The sequence below is a fragment of the Curcuma longa genome, chromosome 3, assembly GCF_044706935.1.
Source record: "Curcuma longa cultivar G26 ecotype Majalengka, Jawa Barat chromosome 3, ITB_CL_G26_1.1, whole genome shotgun sequence".
Lineage (NCBI taxonomy): Eukaryota > Viridiplantae > Streptophyta > Magnoliopsida > Zingiberales > Zingiberaceae > Curcuma > Curcuma longa.
This window is the reverse complement of record NC_133863.1, coordinates 16031008-16049575: the sequence shown is the minus strand read 5'-3', so window position 1 is coordinate 16049575 and position 18568 is coordinate 16031008. Positions and strand designations below refer to the sequence as shown.

The following is an 18568-nucleotide window of genomic DNA, read 5'->3' as shown; positions in this document are numbered from 1 at the left end:
ATCTTCATTTTGTCCCCAATTTAGCGTTTATCAAAATAGAAACAAATGTGTAATATATAGTGGCAAATAAAATAACACTAATATATAAGGGCGAATAAAAGTTTGATTAAATCAAACAAATTGATTGATCAATTCAATTTAAAAATTCAGTTTGGTTGTTTTAAAATTTTATTTTTTTAAAAAAATTAATTTTATTAATAAAAAATATAATTCTTTCATAATATTTAAAAATTTTAATTAATTTAATTTTGATTGAATTATTTAATATTTTATTGATTCAATTTGTTTAATTTTTATTTAAAAATTCAATCAGTTAGTTTGAAAAAAAATTTAATTTGTTTGATTTAGTTTTAATTGAATACTCAACTTTATTAATATAGATGATATTATTCATTCTTATATGAAATTTTTGCTAATGTAAAATTAAAAAAAATAGTTTATTATACACAATCTTATCTTACTTTATATAAGGTTATTTTCAAAATTCAAACTTGTAATTTCTAAATTATACAGTAATAATTTTTATTGTTGCGTTAAAACTGCCCTTAAATCATTTCGAATCTAAAAAAAAAAAATTCAAATATAGGTGTTTACTTGCAAGTAATTAAGCAACAACAGCAAGGAAATACCAAGACTAATGGAAAGATAATAATTATGGCAAAGTAACCTTTCTTCAAAGTGTTAACATTCCAATTTGCAATACTACAAGTTTAGCACTTCATATTACACAAATTTCCTTTCCCGCTTTTTTTACCGAGAAAGCAAGGGGTGTAAGCATATCCCTTATTACTTTGGGTTTAGGCATGTCGAAACAATAGCTGCTTCCCCAAGTTATCTTCATGGTGAAAACCCCCAAGCAAATTAATTAAGCACCTTCAAATCCTTCCGATAAACACTTCATCATAGGTTGTCAATCTGCAGGCCACTCAATGAGTGGGTTATACCATTCTGATTCCCCATCTTCTGAAATTCCGACTGTATCGTCTTCATGATCTCTGTTCCCTCAGGGTTTGATTCAGGCACATCGACGTGAAGTGAGCCTTGCTTGATGAGGGGGTCCTTGGATCTTGCCTGCTGCACAGTGAAGCTATAAAGTTCTTGGTGGAAGGGGTGGTTGAGGGAGTAGCAGTTGTCCAAATCCAAAGAAGAATCACGAGATGATCCGGAGCCATTTCTTTTACAGAAACTGGGAAGGGAAGCATAGTCCATTACCTGAAGCATCCAAATTTGTTGTTAGTTGGTCGATATGAATAGTCACCATTCAACTATTGGGGTCATAAGAGACTCTTATTATGTGTACATTTAAGAGTAATCTGGAGATGACACGGGGAACTATGAACCTATAATCTCAAACTCCAAAAATATTGATAATAAATTAAACTCTTTAATTAATATATCAATATTATTAATTTCAAAGTTACTCCACTATAAACTTGGAATTCTAGAATTGCCTCTTAAAATTATAGATATAAAATTACTTAAGAGTAATGAATAGTCTATTGATATAGTCATTACATACAAATCGATCCTCCATAAACGATTCATAATCAAAGCTAGTTAATTTCTGTTAACCTTTTTAATTGTATCTTTTTCCTTAAGTCCCATTGATTTCTAATGAATAATGTATTTATGATCAAATCATAAATTGAACACTCTTATTATTCAAGTCCCAAATCAACACTTAAGGGAACTGTTTATTTGATTTCTTTATGAAGGAATGGATTTCATCTTGTACATTAATATTTCCAACTAGTTATTTTATTGCATTTCTAATATACCAAGAATTTTTTGACACTATTTCATTTGTGTCATTACAAATAAAAAAACATAATATTATAAATAGGAGTCTATTAATTACTCAGAACTAAGATGGATTCATATATACCATCATTGATTAATAACGAATGCTCTACATATCACAGAAATTACTAGAGACTCAAAATTAATCATGTTCCAGTCATATATATAATCAAATTATATAAAGCGCTTTCATTCCAATAATCTCATTATTAACAATCCAAACAAGATTGTTTCATTCAGAATGTAATGAATCACACTAATAATTTTAAATTAAAGATCCTGTCTTTAATTTATAATTACGAACAAATTCAAATTATTATATTTTAAATATTATCCTCCTGTATATAACACTTATATACAATATTTAAAGTCACAGAATAATGATCTAAGGATTTTTGATATTTACAAAGCATCTATAGCATGCATGCAAAAAATATTATTGAAAATTTTCTAAACTAAACTAAAATATTTGTTTACGGGCATATATCCCAACAGTAAAGACATTCATCAAAATAACTTTAAGCAAATATATTGCATTGCTTTCTGAGTATCTCAACAGAATAACTTTGCTTTTCTCTGATAGTTTTTGATATAAAGATAATTTGTGTTGCTCTAAATTCGCAACTAAAACTTTCCGTTGATAGAAGCAACTAGAAGATTTATTTACCTTCAATAACTCGTCCCTACCACAACCATCCAATACTTGAATTTTTCTTCTGGTTCTTTCTTGCAAAAGTGGTTTCACAACCTAAGCCCCAAAAAAAGAGAGAATGCATCAATAGTATGAAGTTGGATATTGTTTAAAGCGAACAGCGGTTTTCAATGATAACTTGATTTATGTACCTTCCAACAAGCTGTAAAGATATACGGAGCGTTAACAATATAATAAGTCTCCGTCTTCTCTGGATAATTCAAGTCATCAATAGTAGCCATGAGGGAAACTAACTGTTATATTAACATAAGAAATGTAAATGAGTATACATCATTTATTGCACTAACTTTAACTTTAATGAAGATTGACAATGTTTGCCATGTTAATCATAAATCACACCAAGAAATGTCATTTTGTATCGATATAAAAGAACATAAAATTAGTAAATCTTTAAAATAATTGATTTGATACACGAGTCACACAATGGCATATTTTCATAATTGTGTTGTATATTGTTACTTTATCAGATCATGTGTGATGCTATTGGACCTACATAAACCTAAACTCACTCTTTATAAGGCATATAACTAAAATTATAAACTAACTTGAATACCAACACATAGATAAAGAAGCGGAGATACACGGTCAATATAAAGAGAAGTAATAGAAAATAATAACCTTTAAATTGCCCAAGGATGACAACTTTAAACCAGTCATATCCAAAACTTTGAAACATGTGCCAATGTATCGCCCATTTTTCCTACTTGCAGCAGGCTAAACAGGGAGAAGAGAGAACATGAATTATAGAAGCTGGATGGATGCAAAGCAGGAAAGTTATATGTATCGGTACTTACCAAGAGTACACGATCTCGGTATTCATTCATCTGAATGTGTGATTGGATGTAATAATTAACCTATATGGGAGAAGCACAGGAGTATAATACATTGGATAAGACTAGACAGGAGAATTGAAAACATTTGCAAAAAAAAATACTTACAGAAGCTTTGTCATATGTGCTGAGACCAACACCTATTGCAAAGACGGGAATACCCTGTGAAAAATGGAGGTGGAAAAAATTTAAGTAGCTCATCTTAGTAAAACCAGTATTGCATTATTTGGGCATCAATGCTAATGCTAACACGCAAAGGTGATTTATATTCATGCTTGCATACTGCATGTATAGCTTTTACAATACAAACCATGAAATACAGTGTTTAAGATCATTGAAACAAATTTCAATATAAGTTTTTCATGAATGAGCAAAGATTTGTAAATAGAATGAGTGAGAGAAAACAATTAGATTGACTAATGACAGTGTAAGATCAGGATATTTCATGAAAATGAATGGCAGTTGTTTTAGATGCTATAACTATCATATAACTAGGATATCCAAGTGCAACAAAAAAAAAATAAAAAAAATACAAGTTTAGAACCTTGCCTGCTTTGAATACCCTGACAATCCCATAAGATGTGAGTCACGAATTCCCCTATATAGGTCCACCGGTGTTATAGGTTTCTGCATTTAGACAGGACAATTGTGAGAAAAATGTATATACATACTGAAAAAGTAGTGAGAATTTGCTTTACATTTCTAAGGTAGTTTCTTCTTATTATTATGAGATCATGAAATAAACATATAGGGAACATATGCGAAAGGTATTAATTTCGTTCCTGGTAGCTCAGGCCCTCAGGTCAAATGCAGGCCTAAATAAGTGGGTGATCATTCATGGAATTAGAAGAGACTTCTAAAAATAAAACATATCAAAAGGCAAAATGTTGTAATAATGACATGGTATGTAGAGTTCCTACCTAAATTATCATAAGTAACAAACTTAAATCTCAAAGTGGGAAAAGGAAAAAAAAAAGTATAGTAAATTGTATAACAAGAAGTACAACTCACAGAGAAGACATCGTCGATTTGATTGTTTATCCTCCAGTTTAAACAGTCCACTAGCTACCAAAAAGCATAGTATAGGCTCTTAGCAAGAAATACATCGATATACTTTTTTCATAACTGAAAAGTTAAAGTTCAAACAGAATCAACCGATACCATCTTATTTGTTTTAGGCACATTCCACTCTCTAGCCTTGAGAAAGCGCATCAAAGTATGTTTTGGATTCCCCTGGTGCATATTCTACAAACAAAACAATGAAAGATACTACAATTTTTACCATCAAATTCAATCTACAAAAATGTGCATAATCTTATCGTTAGCAGAAACATTGTGTCTTCCAATAAACATTGTGTTTTAATGTTCACTGATATGAATCACCATAGACATACCAGACAAGGTAGTAAACAATTAGTCAAGCACAAAAGACTTTTGGAACCAGTGAGGCAGCATAATACGATTAATCTGTGGATTAATTTAATTGATACCCAATAAGTTGTTTTTATTCCATAGCTTATTCTGTTGAGATAGAGCATTAGAAGCATCAAAGTCTGTGCAAGTTAGAGATAATGTTAAATATAGATCCAGATCAAGGGTACTTAAAGAGGTCATGTGAGTAAAACCTTTCTCCCTTTTACAGAACATTCTAAACAACCCTCTAATAATCTAGCACAACAACAGTGTTATCCCATTTACAAACAGGCGAGACGGTTAGTAAAACAAACATGATTCTAAACGAGTACCAAAACACGCCCAAAATGGTCAAATATTCAAATCTTAATGATAGTCGTGCAATTTAAAGGAATGGGAAAAAAATTAATAGAAGGGTTAGGTGTCTCTGTAATTCAAGAACTCACAGAAATCACACATTCTCACTATACAAACCAGTTTTTTGCCATTTACTGATTTCTTTGTGCAAAAAGTTGAACACGAAGAAGGCACTACTATCTGTAGCGTACCAAGAATCCACCTTTTGTTAGAACAAAATTATCCTCTTTGGTGAAAAGCATGCGCATAACCTAGATCGTTCATGTATAATCATAGAAATAACCTTTTTGTTATCCTTTTGATATTTTCTATTTTAATCCATCATAAAAATAGAAATTACCCATAAGATCTCTACACATTAAATGGCCATACCATACATTAAAGTCCAAATACCCAACTTTAGTTGATCAATTTTAATTGGGCTTAACATAATTATTTCACATATAAGTCCAACGTTGGATTAAGGATCCCGCACCTTTCGCTTAGATCAGTAAATTTAGCAGAGTCCAGTAAATTTTAACATGCAAAATCTGATAGTTTCCCCCCATTTTAGAAAACCGATATTTTCCAGTAACTTTAGATCGGAAACACAAATTGAAGCTGTTAATGACAGACAAAAATAATTCAACCAAAACGCATGTTTTCAAACGCATGAACCAAAACCAGAGCCCAAAGCCACCAAATCACAAAGCAACCAGATCAAAATCCCACACATCTATACGTAAATTCACAGAGGCCGTACCTGAAATGTATGCTTGAGCTTGGGATCCACTGCAACAAGATCCACCGACAGTCAAACAACCACAAAAAAAAAAAAATCCCACAACATCATATAGAACAACCGATTGACAATCATACCTTGATCGATGAGCGCAGCGAGCTGCTCCACCGCATCCTGCGAGGCGATCCCCATTCCCACGGCGCCGGGTCCCCAGCTGAAAAGGGGGACTCAAATTTGGAGCTCCAGATTCAAATCGGGATCAGGACCGCGGAACTTAGGACCTCGATTTGAAACCTCGAGACTCCAGGAGGAGAAATCGAGTGGCGTGTGCTGACCGCCGTCGCCCTTCTCGCTCTCTTCCTCCCTCCCTCCCCCACTGCCGCCTCCGGCATTTTAATATCTCGGTCTGGATCTACAGCCGAGCGGGTCCCCACGTGGGTCCCGCAATCATATACACTTCCTGCAAAACACACGGTGTAAATTTTAAACGAGTCAGTAAGAACCCGCATCTACTTATTCGGCACGTGGCGACATATGAGCGGGAAGCACTGTAAGTTCGAGGAAGGGCTTGGACGCGATCCTCCTGATCGTTATGACCTACTTTTGCATTTTTAATTTTCACAAGTTTAAGTGGACTTTATTTGCTCGTTGACCTGTTAAAAGTTGAAAAAGGAAAGTAAAAGTAAATAATTGCGTGGTTTATCGAAATATTGAATTTAGAATATTGTTTGGATTTTAGATGGTCAACTTTTAAAAGATTCCATTTTTTTTTTGTAGAATAGTCATTATAAGTGACAAAAGTTTTGATGTGATTTTGAAAAGATCAAAGACTTATTTTGCGAGTCGACAAATATGTTTCTTGCACTCAAGTCCCTAGAATATAAGCCGTTGTTTTTATCTTTAAAAGTTAAAGATAAACTAATAAAAGAATAGAACATAAAATGTTAAAGAAAAATAAATAAATAAAATGGTACGACAAAATCAAAATATTTGGGGGAAATTATTTAAATTTATCCACATGAAATAAAGACAAATTCCCTCTATTTTTTTTTAAAAAAAAGCAAATCAAGTTAGGTGCTTTGTCAATTGCCAACGAGGAGATCAACTATTTGTTGATTTAATAAGGTTTCTTATGATATTAAATTTTGAAAGAAATATTTGGCAAGTTGACTTTCAATAAGTTTAAAGCTTTTGGGTGACGAAGAATGCACACACAAAGGTGTGGAATTATTTGGTGGATTGCTTATCTAGTAAAAGGTTTGGTGCATATTGCTAATTATCTAATAAACACTAATTAAAAATGTGATTCGTTATGATGTAGATTATTCGGTGGGGATGTGATGTTTGGTTTGCTAAAATGGAGACATGAAAGCCTGCCTACTCGTGAGATGAATTTTAAGTGATAAGGTAAGCATCATGATCAAGAATTAATGTTGTCGATTCAGAATGAAAGCGACGATTCATGACTCATGAGGGGATGCTATACAACGTATCTAACTCGAGCGAGCAAGGTGTAGAATGATTGTCTAAACTTTTATTCAAAATGATATAATACCTAATGAGAATGTCAGAAGTAAGATATCATAACAGACTTGGATAATCTCAAGACAATAGCATCATGTGATAGTGTGTTTATAGATGATTAACTGTGAAAGATTACGAGAAAAAAATTATAATTGCAACTTATTTTGAAGCTACAAGTTGAATATTGGGTTTGGTGATAGATCAAAGGTAAGAATTACCGACAGATGATATAAACTATGAGAGAAACCAATTTCTTATATCTTATGCTGAATACTTCGATATGAGCTTGTCCACATGAATGATTATATTGTCTACATTTGGCCGCATCGCAGGTTGAGGCTGCAACATCCATGTTACAAACTGGTGAAGAGTATCCGGGTAAGGGGGCTCAGATGTCGATGGCCACTTTATTTGTGCATTCATGGCGGCTAACTGTAAGCTGCCTCCCGATTCACATAGCGCATATTCAAAAGGCGATGATCCATACCTATTAAGACATAAAAGAGGTAAACAATTTAGACTTTTATTGTTAGTTTTTGCAAGAGGAAAATAGTATGCATCTAGTTTCATTTCCCTCGAGTCGCAAGGTTCTAATATTCTATCAATATCTCTTGAGAAAACATATATAAACTTGGAAAGAAACCCTTAGATTATGATGACGGCGATGATGATGATGATGATGATGACTGGTAGTCTGGACATGATAAGCAAAAGCAAAGAATTCTCACATTATAGCATATAAAGTACATCCAAGAGACCAAATATCTGTCCTCTCATCAATATCAGCATGACTTGGACAGTCCCACAATTCAGGAGCTCTATAAGGCGCTGAACAGTGCTCAGTAGCCCATTCCTGTCATGGAATGCCAAAAAAGGTGAGTTGATAACATGTCAAACACTTGTGTTCATTAAACAAGTTATGGGATCAGAATTGGCAAATTTCTGATCAAAGGCATGAAGAGAAGTAGAAAGCCTTCTTGAGCATCCACGTTGTGAGGCTAAAATTTATCGAAAGAAAGATGTCAAAAGGTGCAGTTTACAAGAAACTATCACATTTTCAATATTTAGTTTTTTTTCTTCTTTATTTTACTACCTCCTGCTATAGCTCGGTTATGGTAAGCAGCTATGCCTGCCATGAAGTTTCTGACTTGACATAACACCTCTACACGAAGTGTTTAGGTAGTGTAGCTTTTAATGTTAATATTTTGATATTTGTCCTTCCGTCTTGGAGATATTAGCGGTATAATTCAAATATATTTTGAAATATAATTTGCATAACTCCTACAAGTAAATATCCTTAGAAGAAAATTAACACATACCTGCAGCTGTAAAGCCTCTGACCTCGATCGGATTTCTTTTCTTGCAGGGCAAGCACTTCCAAAATCCATTAAAATAGCAACAGGCAGTTGTCCCTTGATCTGACTTATGAGAACATTTCCAGGCTTGACATCATTATGAGCATATGGAGGATCAAAGCTGTGCATGTGCTTCAGTCCAGCACAAAGCTGTAAACAATGGTTAACATGTCATCTTACTATTTTACCTGAAATTAGATTGATTAAGAAAACTGTAATAATGGCGGTGATCTAGAAAAGAAAGAAGCAAATAGATATGCCTGGAACCAGCGACTTGAATCCTGTCATTATGTTCTAGATTGAAAAGTCATACTCCAGAAGAACCCAATTGTTCTCTTGCCTCTTCCCTACATGACACTAACTTTTCTCTACAGATCTGTGCATTATGTAAAGGTTTTCTAGATTTATACTCCTGTCATAAGAAATTGCTATATAGAGGGACAAGATTCAAATAGTCAACTCCAAAACTTGAGACAAACAAGGCTTGATAATGTGTTCAATTGGGTGTATATGGATGATTAGAATACATTTGAACAATCTAGAAATATTTGAAAAAAAAACAATACCTTCAGACTATGATAAATCCTACTTTTTGTCAGAAGGTGAAAAACTGATAAGGATATCATTTTTTGAAAAAGCTCAAGATTTGTTTCTTGTTTTTTATTAGATATCAGAATCTTTTTGAGTTTATCCATAGTACTTTTCACTTGAAACTCCTTAGATTTTCATTAGTTATGCTATAAAATCATATTTCTTTTATTCAATATATATATATTTTCCATTAGTCTTTATTTTGAATAGAAACAAAGCAGCAAATGCAGTTTGCACAATTTTCACCAGCAACCTCATAACAGAAACATAGAGATGAAGCGCTATTACCTGTGAGCATTTCAACTTGCAATATGAATACATCAGAGGAAATCAATTGAACAATTCATATGCGAATAATTTTTGGACATTATTAGATACACATGGTACACAAATTCAGAATGAAAGAACCAAAAAATACCTGTCTGAATATCTGAAGAACAGTAATAGTAGGAAAGAATTCTTTTTTTGATTGCATGGCTGTAGTTATGTCAAGTAAGGTTCCATCAAGATGAACTGGGAACAACAAGTAGGCTTCATGTTTCTGAGCACCACCTTGCTTGTCCTAAAAATAAAAATACATGCAGTCATCATTATGGTATTTAAGAAAAGTAGGGTGCGGTATCTAAAAATCTCATATTTTCTGTTAACCAGTAGCAAAAAGGACCCTTATAGGACATTGGTAAAAGATTTCTTCAGCTAAAACCAATGCCAAATGCTCACACCTTCAATACTACTTGCTCCAACTTGTTTAATACAGTAACGATGCTAGATGTTGATTGCAAAATCTATGAAGTCAGAAATTACTACTTCAACATAGAAAATACCTTCTTCACAGTAGTTTATAGGTATTGAGAAAATGCCTTCTTTGCAGATAACGTGATTACAATACAAACATATATGATTTTCCTGGCATCACAAACAAAGAAACCTGACCAAACTACAAAATAAGTACCTTAATTGGAATGATTGCATGGTCAAGGAGGGGAAGCAAATTGGGATGGTTGAACTGAGAAGAGACACGAATCTCCTGCTTAACCAACTCCAGCTGCTCCTTAGTTTGTATGATTACTTTCTTCATCGCGTATATTCCATGACCTGATGACATTCACAAACAAGAAATAGCATTAGTCCAGACATTAAAAGAGCACCAATGAAACAATAATCACTTTCCCTATTTGCAACTTTACGAACTGGTAAAATAATTTACTAATGAAACAAAATCCAGAAAGGTTCCTTGTAAACCATTCGTAGGGCAACAGCACATACATTTGCAATTTTTCAGAAATCCAATGAATGGAATTCAAGGCCAAGTGGAAACTGCAAAAGGCCAGATCCAAGAAACTCGAGTCCAATAGAAAAATGCCAGATCCAGGATTCGATCCTAAGCAAAAATGAGGGCAGCCCGATCGGATCCGAGGGAAATACCTGAGATGTGGGAGGGATTGATGGACTTATTGCCGGAAAGACCAGCGGCGCCATCGGCGAAGACCTCCTTGACGAGGAAGACGAAGGCGAAACCGCCCTCGCCGATCTGCCGCACGATCCGGAAGCGATTGTCGTTGATCCAGACGTCGGCGCCAGCGTTGGCGGAATCATACAAGGCGCTCAGACCAGAGAACGAGCATCCCATCTTGCTTCGGTTCTTCGAACTGCGAAGCTTCAGATCGATCCTCCGGTCAAATCATCCGTTCCTTCCTTCGCAATCCTCAAAATGAGTTTTTCAAACTTGAAATAAGTTGAGAATTGGGAGATATTTCGTTCTCCATCGCCACATAGGATGATGCCACGTAATATCATAATTATATAATTAATGTTAAAATAATAATTGGAAATTTATTATTTTACAATAAAAAAATTAAATAACAAGTTTTTAGATGGGCCGGAGGCCCATTTACGGAAGCGGTCTAGCAATCGAACAGTTTGGGATCTCGTTATCTCCTCGTGACGGGGCCGATTAATCTATAAATAAACTGTGACTCGTGCTCGAACCTTCTCTGGCATTTCTTTTCTCGCCGCTGCGGCTGTTGCTCGCGTAGAACCCTAAACCCAGTGCCGGAGATCATCTGAGCGGCGATTCCAAAGGCGAACCAGGTAAATCCGGTTCTTTCGCCTCTACTTCTTTTGCTATCCTTTGGTTTGTTTTATTTTTCGAGTTTTATTGGCCTTGAATTGAAAGCGGTGCTTCGTTGATTACCTCTTGAGAGTTCGTCCATTCATTTTTTACCCTCCGCGTAGTCTATTCGTGGCGGTTATTTGGAGGGTTAATGTTCATCTGGAACTGATAACTGTATTTTCCAATCAAGTGTCAGGAGAAGGCAGAAAGATAAACTAAGTTACATAAGCGGGTTGTGATTAGGCTCTCAGTAGGGTAGAATGTTGTGATTCCAAACTTAAGTTTCATTGGTTGTTTGTCCGTTAATGGAGTTTCATAAGAGTGAACTTACAGATCCGTATGCCATGCATATTGTTGCTTTGTATCAAAAAGTTCCTTCTTTGAAAGAGAAATTTTGAGAAGCGTGAGGTGAATGGGTATTTTATAATAACAATAGATCATTATGCCACTTTGGATTTGCTTTTTAAATTTGGGAGCTGATAGAGATTAGGAGACTTAAGAGCTTATTTGTTCTGACGTCAGAGTGAAATAAGAAGTGGCTGGTTGATCAGTTTGACAATTTTAAAACATGTTTATCCAGGTGGCTAGTGTTGGTGATTAACTTAACTGCATCATGATAACAAATAATGAGGTGTGCAATCTGATTTGTACATCGAGTGGCTGTTCTGTACATGTAGGAAAATCAATTCAAAAGAGTATTGTTGATCATGTGACCGCTTTGTATTGACCTTGATTTGATGTTGCTCATTGCTTAATGATGCTGTAATGTCAGGCTTGGTGAGGTCTCAAATGTCTTATCTTAAATTTATCCTTTAGGTGGATCTTTTCATTGGCCATGTCAATTGATAATACTTAATGCATTTGAATTATTTAAGTACTTCACTGCATTCAATTGACAACTTTTATTTATTGCATTGGATTATTTGAGTTCATTGCACGAAGTGACAATTGTTATTCCCTAAAATAAGGCACTCTTGCTAATTTTCAGGTGTTGAGAGACTTATTTAAAATTTCATAACACCTTGGAATTCTACCCATGTTGTAAACCTGCATTGATTTTTAATCATTAAATTTTACCGGCATACAAAGTTTTACTGATGGGCATGTTCATATACTTGGTCTGTCCTTATTTGGATAGTGGCATTTTTTTATCCCACACATGTAACCTTATATTAATCAGGTTGACAACCAGATACAATATGTCGCGAGTTTATGTTGGGAATTTGGACTCACGAGTTACGGAAAGGGACCTGGAAGATGAATTCAGAACGTTTGGTGTTCTTCGAAGGTAGTTTGTTTGATGAAATACACATATCTTTCTTGTCAGTACCTTATTGTCAGCATCTATAATAGTTAGTTTTTATTATTGGTACAGTTTCATGATTGTCCTGTTTGTGGAATTGTTTTACAATTAGTCGTGTTGAGTGTTCCTTCGAATGCAATATTAAATTACACATCAACTTCAATGAGTAGGCATAAAACTCAAGTTCGTAATTGGGAAATGGTACATGAAATCTTCAGGAAAACATGGAAAATATGAATAAAGAGGACGTCAAGTAGTGCAAGTCAGTTGGATTGTTTTATTTTTGTTGATAAAAAACTATGTTGCAAGTTCATAAACACAGATGTTTAGACAAATGTTCCATTTATTATGTGGATATTGATTTTATTATTTTTTATCTCTACCTATCTATGCTGATGAATAAACTTGTTGATCACTGTTGACTATGCTTTGCACGTTGTTTCAAACTGGTGCATCTGGATGACATGTATTAGGTATCTAGATTATCCATCCAGTTCAAGTAGAAGAGTATAGTAAAATGTCTGTCCTTTTTTTCATTTATGTGCTAGTTCACAATGTTATTGTTGCTACCTTTGTAGGGTCCAAAGGTAATGTAATATGATGTTATCAAAAATGAAAAAGTTTCTAAATGTGCAGCGTTTGGGTTGCTCGAAGGCCACCTGGTTATGGCTTTGTTGAATTTGATGATCGAAGAGATGCAATGGATGCAATCCGTGATATAGACGGTAAGATTTGCCCCCTTTCTATTGTTTTTATTTGATGTATTTATTAACTCTTGCAAATAAATATACACAAATAGTACTTTTTCCATCCTTTCCTATTACTAAATGGATCTGTTACTTTATTAGGAGAAAAATTCAAGCAATATTTACATGTATACTTACGAATGACCTCCAGGAATATTATAGTTGTATTACTAATTGAGTTCCATATATGAATTGTTGTCTTCCATTTGAAAGGCCACCTAATCTGCAGATGGTCCAATACTCTAAAAGAATTACAATCTAAGAACATTTCAAGATTTCATGAATAGCTTGTTGATTTTTTAAAAGGCATATTCCAAGTTTGACCCTGGAACTGATATTTTGACTGGCAATTCTGTGGTATTATTTATTGAATATCACTCAATACACTGATGCTTCATCCAATGAGACAACTGTACAAATGTGACTTGGCTTTTGTTATGTGACGGAGTCATAGTTCTTCCTGGTGAGGATAATGGTTCTGGCTATAATAGTGGCAGATTTATCTTTATAGTATTGGCAGATTTCAACATCTAGACGTTTTGAGATCTAATATTGTTTGATTAATGTGGTTAGAATAGGTCAATTAGTGAGGATATGCATGACTGATATAAGTTGGAAGGCATTACCATGTTATGAGTTGATTATTGAAGTGTTTTTTGAAATCCCACTTTTCTTCTTTGCATCAATCAGTCTCTCAGGGATTTGCAAACAATATGTAGAATTTTTAAGTGAGGAATATAAAATAATAGTTAAGGAATTGTTTTGCTCTAGAAACTAAAGTGTTTGATGGTAACCTATGGCGGGGCTTAAATAAACCTTTCATGATAAATAATTGGAGACAAGGAACGTAAACACATCTATTGGAGGTTTAGATTGAACTCTACCAAGAAATGGTCCCAGATGGTGGCACCATCTTGAAATAGCTTTGTAGGAAGGCATATATTCTACTCCCTGTGGAATTTAGTCAGTGCTGAATAAAGCAAAGGTGGAATTTAGTCGGTGATAAATGAACAAAGGTGATCTTTGGAATACTTTTGTGGAAATTGGTTCTGCTGTGTTCTTTTGAATTTCATGCTCTATGGATGACTGATTGCCACCCCATGCTGAAATATTACACCTTACTGAATCTACTAGCGGCAGAAGAATAAGCAAGTCGCTGTTACCTGTCAAGAGATTAATGTTTTGGTAATATAGTGACCTAGTTTGTCTTTGTTTTATATTCAGTACTTTGTCTCTATGGAAGTGACAAGAGCTGAATTTTTTTCATTAATTATCATTCTATTTTCTGAGCTATTGTGTAACATAAACTTCTTTTTTTTGGCTATATAATAGGAAAACATGGGTGGCGTGTGGAGCTTTCTCATAACTCTAAAGGTGGCGGCGGTGGACGTGGACGAGGTGGCGGTGGTGGTGGACGTGGACGAGGTGGCGGTGGGGATTCAAATTGTTATGAATGTGGTGAACCTGGTCATTTTGCCCGAGAGTGTAGATTACGCATTGGGTCTGGTGGTTTAGGAAGCGGGAGGCGCAGAAGTCCTAGCCCACCTCGCTATCGCAGGAGCCCTAGCTATGGCCGTGGGTATGATGTTTTCTTATGCAATGTGCAGTTGGGACAATCAAGATTTAGCGCAACTAGCTTTATTTTACTTTCTATTTTGAATCTTATTCTAGTCCTTTATCTTCAGGTTATACTGTTTAAGCTTGTATCAATCTATACATATTTCACATATTCTGTACTATGTCAATTTGTTTATATATCTGTACTCTAATGGACATGTGGGCTTAGGTGGTATGAAGCTGACGTGTAAAACATTTCTTCTGACTGCAGGAGTCGCAGCCCACGAGGGAGGAGGTCTCCTCGTCGTCGCAGCTATTCACCTCGAAGTAGGTCACCTGCATACCGTCGGGAAGATTCCCCCTATACCAATAGGTACATCAAATTGCTTTTTTTTTTTTTTTTTTTTGCATCAACAAAAAGAATTGGCACCTTGTCACTTTTGGTCTTTATACTATGGCATCCATCACTTTTCTTTCAGAAGCCCAGGCAAGGATAGAAAGCGTAGCTATTCGCCTCGTCCTGAGAAGAACTACAGTCGTTCGCCAGCATATGCTCGTGAAGAACCTCCTCATGCCAATGGGTACATGATTTTTCTCGCTGAATTTTGCATATGACCTGCCATTGTAGCTGCATGTTGATCCTTATAATTTTTGCAGGGATGGACAACAAAGCAAGAGCAAGAGCAGGAGCAGAAGCAGGAGCCAGAGCAGGAGCTGAACTGCATCATGATTTTTAGGAATTGCTGTTACAATAGGGTTTGCTTGGACTGCCTTTGACTGGTAATTAGTTGGCTTAAAGTGGTTTAAGTGTGGAAAAATGGAGAGCTTTCAATCAATTCTTCGCATATAGTCGGAACTCTCCTCAGCTTTGCTGGTACTCGCAGATGCTACCTTTTCTTGTTCGTTAATCATGTTTTCGTCTCTATTCTGGATATTGAATACGATGTTGTAGTGGCAGACTAACGACTGATTACTTGCTGCTTTAATATGCTAAAGTTTTTGTTTGCTCAAGGTCATTAACGAATGCATTATCCTGTCTGTTTTTGTTTGAGGTGTGGTTCTGCTAAGTTATAATCCTGCTGCACCCATGGGCTCTTCTCCTCACTGACTCGGCTTTTCTGCATTCGTGCTTCTCGCCATCATTTTTCGGACAGCGCCCATGGGGTCTCTCCTCACTGCCATGCCTCTCTGCTAAGTTGCTCGGCTTCTCCTTGAAAAGGGTACCCTGCTTCTGTGCTTTGCTATGAAAAATTAGACAATAGTAATTGTGTTAGTATGTTTAAATTTTTTAACAATGCATTTGTCTAGAGATCTTTAGTGTGATTCCTTGCTCCAGTATGAATTCCAAAAGATTGAAGGGTGGTTACAAAATACCTGTATATTATATTTATTAATTCTTCCTCATTGATGTTAATTGCACAACAGACCTAGCTAGCTGTTGAATAATTAGATTTCAGAAATTAATGAAAAACTGGAATGGATGAAGTGGTGGTGGCCATGCAGCCTTTCAAGAGCTTGAAGAGTGAAGCCCCAAATCTCAGCTCCTGATGCACCACCGTAATCGGAAGACCTTCCTTGAGACACTCATCGAACTTCTCCAAAATCGACACGATGTAATTGAAGTCCGGCCTTTTGGATGGCTTCGCAGACCAACAACTCTTGATGAGACTGTTGAGCACCGGAGAGCATGTCGTCGACAGTGGTGGTCTGAGATTCTACAGGGAAAAAAATTAACAAAATTATTAATTATTAATTAATCAAACTTTTTTTTATTAATCAATGGTTACCTTTTCGGAGGCAGCATAGGCAGCTTGCACAGGGGTCATGCCCTGGTAGGGAACGAGAGCAGTGGTGAGCTCCCAGAGCACAATTCCGAAGCTGTAAACGTCTACCTTCTTGGTATAGGGCTTCTCCTTGATCATCTCGGGAGCCATCCACCTGTAAGTGCCCATGTTTCCCTTGGACTCCTTGCATTGCGTCTCCAGGCAGGAGGTGCCGAAGTCGGCCACCTTCACCCTCATCTCGTCGTTGAGGAGCAAATTGTGGGACTTGAGATCGCGGTGGATAACACCTCGAGAGTGGAGGTACTGCATCCCCCTCGAGATGTCCAGAGCCAACCTCAAGATGGTCTCCGTGGACAACGAGTAGGGCTCCTTCTTGTGGAGGTACATCCTCAGAGTCCCCTGCGACATGTACTCTGTGATGATGCAGTACACCGGAGGCTTCTTGCAAGCTGCTATGAACTGCTTGCATATTAATAATTAATTAGTTAAGAATAAGAAAAAAAATTAATAATAAAAAAAAAAAGGAATTACCTGAACGATGTTTAGATGGTATAGCCTGGAGAGGAAGGAGACCTCGGAGTTGAATTGCTTCTCCAGGATCAGCTTCTTCTGCTGGTCTTGCTCTGGAATCCTCACCATCTTTATGGCGACTGCTCTTTGTTTGTAAATTCCTCTATAAATCCTGCTGTTCGATCCCGAAGCGAACTTGTTGCCGATGAAGAGCTGCGAGAGATCGGCCATCCACTCCTGCCTTTGCCCGACGCCCTCCCAATCATTATTATTATTGCCTTGATCTCCATTGCCCTGCAGGTCCAACAGCATCGACCATGACTCTAAGCTGTCCCACCTCCTCTTCTCCATCACCTCCATTTCCGTCGGCGGCAGCGGTTTCCTCCTCGCTAGCCACCGAGAGTAGGACGAGGAGGAGGACGAGGAAGGAAGGGGAGGAGAGGATGACGATGAAGGGAGGGCGATATCAGAGCCGCCGGCATGACTCCTCTTTCCCTGCAGCCTCCTGAGCCTCAAGATTACCGCTGGAAAGCAGAAGCCCATCTAGATCGAAGAGAAGCTATATATAGCTAGCTGAAAGAGAAGGAGAACGCGAGACTAAATTGAATCCCAATGGCATCATCTTCGTCCTCCTCCTCCTCCTCCTCCTTGAGACTAAGATGCATGGCTCATGCTGTTTTTAGACATGCATACATGAGTGAATTCGATCGATCGATCAAAAAGTTTGGTTTGCTCGAGGGATAGAGAAGTAGAAATGGAAGAATTTAAAAGGAGTCAAGGAAGTCCCGTGAGGGGTGGTTCAAAAAGTGCAATTAAGCAGCATCCATGCATGCATGCCCTTCTTCCTCTTCTTGATCTTCTTCTTCTTGTATCTTCCATCTCTTAATTAATTTATTTAATTGATTTCGTATCTCTAGATCTCTTTCTTTTAGCCAGGGGGCTTTTCTCTTTTAATTTCTCAACTCATGCAGATGGAAAAGGACTGCTAATTTCTGCCTCCATCAACTAGCTGATCAGAGACCTGCAAATCAAATGCTTCGTTGCTCTGGCTCTCTGCACGAATTTTAGAGCGAGGTCGGCCTCAAATTCGCTTGCAAGTTGGCCATGGAAAAGTTCCAAGTGGGGTCCCGGAGAGAGTTAGAAGTCAACGTGGACATTTGCATGGCCACCACTTGCTTTGATTTTCTTTTCTTTTCCTGCAAAAATAAAAAGTAAAAAGAAAAATTAAGTTTTGTTTGACAAAATTTACCTT

General features: G+C 36.3%; 4 protein-coding genes across 6 annotated transcripts; 1 reads left to right on the top strand and 3 right to left on the bottom strand.

Moving 5' to 3' along the window:
- Positions 1-626: 626 nt before the first annotated feature.
- Positions 627-6193, bottom strand: LOC141824350 (phosphatidylinositol/phosphatidylcholine transfer protein SFH9-like). Its single transcript, XM_074711620.1, has 11 exons — positions 5971-6193; positions 5855-5883; positions 4504-4587; positions 4354-4407; positions 3892-3969; positions 3451-3504; positions 3307-3366; positions 3131-3226; positions 2644-2745; positions 2468-2548; positions 627-1212 (listed from the first exon to the last, which is right to left on the bottom strand). Exons 1-11 carry the CDS (start codon positions 6023-6025, stop codon positions 901-903), a joined length of 1005 nt encoding a protein of 334 aa, XP_074567721.1. The 5' UTR covers positions 6026-6193; the 3' UTR covers positions 627-900.
- Positions 6194-7587: 1394 nt separating this feature from the next.
- On the bottom strand, positions 7588-11017 carry LOC141824332 (uncharacterized). The gene is made up of 6 exons (XM_074711595.1): positions 10729-11017; positions 10256-10398; positions 9722-9865; positions 8677-8862; positions 8086-8210; positions 7588-7844 (listed from the first exon to the last, which is right to left on the bottom strand). The coding sequence occupies exons 1-6, from the start codon at positions 10931-10933 to the stop codon at positions 7619-7621; spliced, it is 1029 nt and encodes a 342-aa protein (XP_074567696.1). The 5' UTR covers positions 10934-11017; the 3' UTR covers positions 7588-7618.
- A 286-nt stretch (positions 11018-11303) lies between these two features.
- LOC141824369 (serine/arginine-rich splicing factor RSZ21A-like) lies at positions 11304-16038 on the top strand. Of its 3 annotated transcripts, none has more exons than XM_074711643.1 (7): positions 11304-11394; positions 12609-12704; positions 13356-13444; positions 14798-15044; positions 15294-15395; positions 15502-15603; positions 15680-16038. In XM_074711643.1, the coding sequence occupies exons 2-7, from the start codon at positions 12616-12618 to the stop codon at positions 15738-15740; spliced, it is 690 nt and encodes a 229-aa protein (XP_074567744.1). In that variant the 5' UTR covers positions 11304-11394; positions 12609-12615; the 3' UTR covers positions 15741-16038. The 3 variants fall into 3 exon arrangements, with proteins under 3 accessions (XP_074567744.1, XP_074567745.1, XP_074567743.1); XM_074711644.1 differs by having other exon boundaries at positions 11310-11394; positions 12597-12704; positions 15505-15603; XM_074711642.1 differs by having other exon boundaries at positions 11310-11394; positions 12597-12704.
- A 307-nt stretch (positions 16039-16345) lies between these two features.
- On the bottom strand, positions 16346-17859 carry LOC141824368 (serine/threonine/tyrosine-protein kinase HT1-like). Its single transcript, XM_074711641.1, has 3 exons — positions 17338-17859; positions 16810-17265; positions 16346-16737 (listed from the first exon to the last, which is right to left on the bottom strand). Exons 1-3 carry the CDS (start codon positions 17857-17859, stop codon positions 16483-16485), a joined length of 1233 nt encoding a protein of 410 aa, XP_074567742.1. The 3' UTR covers positions 16346-16482.
- Positions 17860-18568: the final 709 nt, after the last annotated feature.

What these genes read in the sequence shown, in the direction of transcription:
- LOC141824369 (XM_074711643.1), top strand. Translation starts at nt 12,616, where the DNA reads ATGTCGCGAGTTTATGTTGGGAATTTGGACTCACGAGTTACGGAAAGG. An exon ending in GATTCCCCCTATACCAATAG is followed by an intron (nt 15,396 to 15,501) that starts GTACATCAAATT and finishes CTTTTCTTTCAG; the next exon opens with AAGCCCAGGCAAGGATAGAA. An exon ending in GAACCTCCTCATGCCAATGG is followed by an intron (nt 15,604 to 15,679) that starts GTACATGATTTT and finishes TAATTTTTGCAG; the next exon opens with GGATGGACAACAAAGCAAGA.
- LOC141824350 (XM_074711620.1), bottom strand. Translation starts at nt 6,025, where the DNA reads ATGGGGATCGCCTCGCAGGATGCGGTGGAGCAGCTCGCTGCGCTCATC. An exon ending in AAATCGACGATGTCTTCTCT is followed by an intron (nt 3,970 to 4,353) that starts GTGAGTTGTACT and finishes GTCTAAATGCAG; the next exon opens with AAACCTATAACACCGGTGGA. An exon ending in GCACATATGACAAAGCTTCT is followed by an intron (nt 3,367 to 3,450) that starts GTAAGTATTTTT and finishes TCTCCCATATAG; the next exon opens with GTTAATTATTACATCCAATC.
- LOC141824332 (XM_074711595.1), bottom strand. Translation starts at nt 10,933, where the DNA reads ATGGGATGCTCGTTCTCTGGTCTGAGCGCCTTGTATGATTCCGCCAAC. An exon ending in CAATCCCTCCCACATCTCAG is followed by an intron (nt 10,399 to 10,728) that starts GTATTTCCCTCG and finishes GAATGTCATCAG; the next exon opens with GTCATGGAATATACGCGATG. An exon ending in CAGAGGCTTTACAGCTGCAG is followed by an intron (nt 8,211 to 8,676) that starts GTATGTGTTAAT and finishes ATTCCATGACAG; the next exon opens with GAATGGGCTACTGAGCACTG.
- LOC141824368 (XM_074711641.1), bottom strand. Translation starts at nt 17,859, where the DNA reads ATGGGCTTCTGCTTTCCAGCGGTAATCTTGAGGCTCAGGAGGCTGCAG. An exon ending in ACCATCTAAACATCGTTCAG is followed by an intron (nt 17,266 to 17,337) that starts GTAATTCCTTTT and finishes ATATGCAAGCAG; the next exon opens with TTCATAGCAGCTTGCAAGAA. An exon ending in CCTATGCTGCCTCCGAAAAG is followed by an intron (nt 16,738 to 16,809) that starts GTAACCATTGAT and finishes TTTTCCCTGTAG; the next exon opens with AATCTCAGACCACCACTGTC.